The sequence below is a fragment of the Gymnoscopelus braueri genome (assembly GCF_963280865.1).
Source record: "Gymnoscopelus braueri genome assembly, chromosome: 3".
In the NCBI taxonomy this organism is placed as follows: domain Eukaryota; kingdom Metazoa; phylum Chordata; class Actinopteri; order Myctophiformes; family Myctophidae; genus Gymnoscopelus; species Gymnoscopelus braueri.
This window is the reverse complement of record NC_137612.1, coordinates 2,788,733-2,794,797: the sequence shown is the minus strand read 5'-3', so window position 1 is coordinate 2,794,797 and position 6,065 is coordinate 2,788,733. Positions and strand designations below refer to the sequence as shown.

At 40.0% G+C, this 6,065-nt stretch overlaps 1 protein-coding gene across 1 annotated transcript in view; it reads left to right on the top strand.

The window, feature by feature from the left end:
* Nucleotides 1-3,469: 3,469 nt before the first annotated feature.
* cfap20dc (CFAP20 domain containing) overlaps nucleotides 3,470-6,065 on the top strand; it is a gene marked incomplete at both ends in the record, with an annotated part of 39,990 nt that continues 37,394 nt past the window's right edge. The window contains 3 exons of the mRNA XM_080425042.1: nucleotides 3,470-3,490; nucleotides 3,641-3,730; nucleotides 5,932-6,025. Coding sequence (XP_080281168.1) covers nucleotides 3,470-3,490; nucleotides 3,641-3,730; nucleotides 5,932-6,025 — 205 coding nt within the window. The remainder of the gene's footprint in view (nucleotides 3,491-3,640; nucleotides 3,731-5,931; nucleotides 6,026-6,065) is intronic.

Sequence of the window (6,065 nt, the reverse complement as noted above, 5' to 3'; positions counted from 1 at the left end):
ACTTTCCCACTACTGTTGAGCTGGACAAAGATGCAGATAAAAGTTGGATTTCTTCTGCTCGGATTGCTGATAATTGATGTAATTGGTGCCATTAGTTGTCACGAGTGAAACTATAGTTTGTAGATTTTCAAGTATGTCGTGGATGATGGGAATGGCAACAGTACATGTTGCACATCACATCACCCTTGGTGCCCCAGCCCTCGCCGCTGTTAAGCGACAGAAGGGCGACACGGAGAGGGAACTGCTGTTCAAACCCTCTTGCCCTTCCATTGAACACTGGCTCAGTTGGATAGGCCTAGCTGAAGGGAACCATTCCAGGCCGACACCCACGATTCCCTGTCCTCATTCAGGTCACCAACAATTAAACAAATTTGAACTGTGACCAGGAAACGGGCCGCAATGAGAGGAAAGAATAGTAGTGGCCAGTAGGGTCCCTGCACCAAGAGTTCTGGCTGTGTGCCATGATGTACCCAGGGACCACCTCCATCTAGGCTCTGAGACCATAGCCCTCCAGCTTCGCTGGGGGTAAGAGCTAACCGTGCCAGCAGCCCAGAATGCTACAGCAGGGGGGTGTCTGGACAGCCGGGCTCCACTCCACTGAGGACCATCCAGCCACCATGCCATCAGCTCAGAGCCCATCAGAGGAGACCCAAACCACTTTCCTACATCAAGTAGTTGCCATGTCGCTAGTAGTTGCCATGTTGCCAGTCATTACAGTATGAATCAGATACAGTACATATTATGTTATATCCTGTACTATGATGGACATCATGTTAATGTACTAGTTTTGTGATTACATTAATCACAGGACACATTAGAAAATGAGATATTATTCTCACTTTTCCGCTGTTAAATGCAAAGAATAAAAAATATGTTAGATCCCATATACAGTTATGGTAAGCTGCCATGAATGTTGCGCCACACCACCACGTTTGTATGATGCCATGTAGCACAGCTTGTGTTGACAGCTGAAGGTACAAGTGTGCCTTTTGCTGTGAATTCTAGTGAAGAAGCACTCAACCTCATTAATTCAGCCACTCCACCCACAATGACCCATATTAACTCCCAGTATTTTGTCCCAAAACTGACACTTCAAGACACAATGCATCCTTAAAAACTAGGTCAAATTTTCTCATTAGTAGCAGTGGTGGAAAAAGTACTCACATTTTTTACTTGAGTAAAAGTATCAATACCGTAGAAATACTCTCTACAAGTAAAAGTCTGGGTTTTTACTTTGGTAAAAGTACAAAAATATATACTGTACCAAAAGTAGGCTACTCATTTAGCCCTAGGATGGCTGTATCTTACATACATTTCATGTATTCCAAATACACAGCCATAGATCGGTCCTATCCCCGCCTATCCCCGGCATAAATCTTCTCCGCGCTGTGTACTCGCCTAATTATTAATTCCTAAGTCTTGGAGTCAGATATTATCTTCTAGTTTCATATCCATTTGAAAGTTCTGGCAGAAAACGTGTGTTTAGTCAAATATCTCCAGTTTTCCACGAGCTACACACGGAAAACATTCTCTCCGGGGCGAGGGGCCCAGAATGAGTGCAGGACTGAACATATGAGAGCCCGAATGTTTAGAGCAGGGGTCTTCAACAGGGGGTCCGGGACCCCTAGGGGGTCCTCAGAGTTACTACAGGGGGTCCGCCAAATCTTTGTGTGATATGATTTTTTTTTACATCAACCACTTGAACCCTAGCATCCCTTTTCTGAGGAGAACTTAAGCCAAAAATAGCCGATCTACAAGCTCACAACGCCTCGGGCTATTTTTGGCAAAGAGTTATAGGTGTAGAGGGAAAAAAGAGCAGCAAAAGTTGATCTGAAACACAATTTTATACAATATAGAGGGGGTCCCTGCTTCGTCTCTCTCAGTTAGGGGGTCCTTGGCCTGAAAACGTTGAAGACCCCTGGTTTAGAGCACACAATTGGCAGGTGGTGTAATTAATTACCCCACACCAATCGCAACGCACCTGTCAATTGTGTGGCCCAGTGCCATCTATTAGAGAGTTACGCCAACTCCGTTCACTTCTTCGGGCCAGGTCTTCTACATAGCCGTCTATTGGTGAATAGTGACAAATCCCTAAACCGGAAGTTCATGGAATGCATTGAAGTGGACGGCTCCTTGTCACTATTTCCAGCTACATGAACCACGTGACCGAGGCTGTTTCTGACCCCTCATTGGCGCAACTCTCTAATAGAAGGCTCTGGTGTGGCCCATACATTTGTGCTTCCCAAACATCTATGTTCCCAAAGGAAGTTTTCAGTTGTTCAGTCCAGCAGTCATTTCCGGTCCGGCCCCGTCGCTGACAGAAAATGTTGTCTTGTGGAAAAGTGGAGATATTTTACTAAACACAACGTTTTCTGGCAGAACTTTCAAATGGATATGAAACTAGAGGACAATATCTGACTCCAAGTCTTAAGGAATTAATTATTTGGTGAGTACACAGCGCGGAGAAGATTTATGCAGCGGAGATCAGTCTGCTAACCGGGATAGGACCGATCTATGGCTGTGTATTTGGAATACATGAAATGTATGTAAGATCACAGCCATTCTAGGGCTATAGCTACTCATTATGCAGAATGGTCCCATTTCAAGTTTTCAAGATGTATTAAAATGTTTTGAAAATAGCAGATCTACAAGCTGTAGATCTGCTATTTTCAAAAAGCCAAATATAGATCTGCTATTTTCAAAAAGCCAAATATAGATCTGCTATTTTCAAAAAGCCAAATATAGAATCGAAGTTTTCTAATAAGAGTGGAGTAATAGTACAATATTTTCCTCAGAAATGCAGTGGAGTAGCAGTAAAAGTATTGAAAATTGGAAATGCTCCACTAAAGTAAAAACCTCAAAATTGTACTTAAGTAGCCTACAGTACTTGAATACATGTACTTACAGTAGTTACTTTACACCACTCAAAATATTACTATACATACTGTATTGTGAGTAGGCCTATTATAAATATTTACACTGTAAGTTATATATCAATATTTACACTGTAAGTGTATGTATATATATATATATATATATATATATATATATATATATATATATATATATATATATATATATATATATATATATATATATTAGATATACACACACACACACACACACACACACACACACACACACACACACACACACACACACACACACACACACACACAATGATAAAGATAATGCAATAATTACACAATTACGATGTGTAAATGTTTACTGTACTGTTCCAAATGCAGTCTATCAACAAAGCACTGCAAAAAGCAACAGACAGACACCTCCTCACCTCACGTGACGTCACCAGGCGTTCTGTAGAACTGGAGAACTGAAGAGAGTGCTGGCTGATGTGTATTGTGTAGCGTCCCGTAACCATGGAGACGGCTCTGGATTTGCTACAATGGCGGAAGCCTGCAGGTGAATTTGACCTGGCTGTGACTGATCTACTGTAACGTTAGCTAACATGTTCAAGAACATTTATCAGGTAAGATAATAAGGCTTCCATTACGTTTGAGTAGCCTAGACTGAACGCATTTGTAAAGATTGACGAGTTTATCAACGTCAACACAACAACACTGGCCATGTAAACAAACGTCACCTGCAAGTACTTAACATAATGATGTTACGTCCACAGGGTGGCGCTGTGGTTGAGATCTTCAGTGCTCAAGGAAAAGACCCTGTTGCAAGATGGAAACTCTATGGAGGCGCCTCATCCATATGTAAAGTTGAGTCTTTCTGTTGCTTAAACATAGCATAGGCAGTGGTGGAAGGTACATTTACTCAAGTACTGTACTTAAAGGTTTAATGACATTCACTTTTACACCACATTCAAAGTCTTTGTCCTGGTCCTTCAAAAGTGTACAAAAAGTTTTAAGTGAAAATTCCATTCCAGTGATCCATGGCAGGTGTTTTTCTCTCACATTTCTAAAGCCTTTTCAACTGCAATGAAAAAAGAAATCTTTGCCTGCGGGTGTCGCTGGTGAGGGATTTTGCCTGTCAATCATCGCCTCTGCTCCGCCCCCCCCAAAGGAAAGGATAGGGGAGGGGAGGGGCGAGGAGGAGAGTGGGCGGGATTAATCGACTGTGACCTCACTGTCGAAGGGCCAAGCTCAGATTACTTTTCAGCCTAATTATTCAGAAAACCCCAGACCACAGAAAATCCACTGAATGTTCTAAGTTCAGGTTTTTTGGGTGTAATTGAGGTCATAAAACCCCAAATAAAACATTGAAAATAAAAAAAGTGAAAATGAATGTCATGATACCTTTAAGTACAATTTTGACTGAGGTACTTTTACTTTACTGGAGTATTTCCAATTGTCCATACTTTTACTCTACTACAATTATTTGAAAGCTTTAGTTACTAGTTACTTTGTAGATTTGAATTATTACAAAACAAAACATGCATTAACCACGTCAGCCCTATTTAAACTTTGGCTATTTGAAAATAGCCGATCTACAAGCTCACAACGCGCCATGACTCGTGATGCGACGAGTTGTGAGCTTGCAGATCAAAGATTGATTTTAATACATAATATGTATGAAATGTACAGGTATAATATTATGATAGCTTGTGAAACAGGACTTTCTGCATAATGAGTACTTTTACTTTTGGTACTTTAAGTATATTTTGATGCCAATATTTTTGTAGTTTTACTCAAGTTACATTTTTATTACCTGACTTTTACTTGTATGTTTCTACATTGCAGTATTGATACTTCTACTTCAGTAAAGCAATTTAGTACTTTTTCCACCACTGAGCATAGGATATATGCTAAATGTAGACACTTCCACCTTTTAGATTTAGATTCTTGAAGTCTCTCAGATGTTTTCTATGTTTTAGTCCACCAGTCATATTGTGCATTAGTATGCAAATGATGCAGCGATTCTGGGGCCATGGGGATATTGCAAGTGGGCCCTAAATAATTGATGATTAATTGATTAATTAATGATAATATAACATGATTTTTTTAAATATTAAAGGAGTAGTTCTCCTCCCAAAAATACGTATTTTCTATCAATTAAATTACACCCCATGAAGCATTGAATTCATGGAGATTTTTTGTGTTTTTGTCACATTCCTAAGCCAATCATTTGATTACCGGCGGAACGATGCTAATATATCCGGTTGGAGACTCTTTGAGTCTCCTACTGGAGAGACCGCCGGTCATGAAATGATTGGCTTAGGAATGCAACAAAGGCATTGTTTAAAACCTTGAACATGTTGTTTTCATTGTGTTAGCCTGCATATAAATAGGAACCAAGTAATCAAGTATAGCCTACTATGTTAGTTCCATTGATTGAATGATCATTAAAATATACATGCTCTGACATGCTTAACAAAGTGGCCGTTAGGCTGCCGTGTTAACAAAGTGGCCGTTAGGCTGGCGTGTTAAGTGGCCGGTCAGATACAGTAGGTGGGCCGCAAACGCTCTTGAGATTTTCAAGTAGGCCCTGATCCAGAAAACGTTGGGAACCGCTGCACTGATGTCTACCTGCACACAGATCAGCAGCAAAGATCATCATCTTTGCGCTACGAGCTTGTAGATCTGCTATAATTATGTTTGAAAAATCTTGAAAATGTGTGCAAATCTTTGAATATATATTTTTTAAAGCGAAAAAGATTCAAAAGATTTGAGTTACAAATGTTCGCTTTATATATATATTCAAAGATTTGCACAAAATGTTTAAGATTTTTCAAAAATAGGCACTCTCTACCACGTTATGAGCTTGTAGATCTGCTATTTTTGAATAGCCAAAGTATAACATATAATGGTTACAGTGGTTAAAATCTAAAATGACAGATGCTTTTCCCGGTCTTAATGGGTTAAACAGCTGAATGGGGACATATCTTGAGGTCAGTCACATACTGTACTCCCATCATGACATACTTAGCAAAATGTTGCCTATTTCTTTGTATTTCTTCAGGTGTTTGATAAAGAAGTCAAAGGATATGTATACTGTCTAGAGGGTAGCTGCCCCAATGTGAAAATGCAAATGCCAGATGATAGTAAAATGTCTCGTAAGTTTGGACCGTGCAATTTGTAGATTACATTATTCCA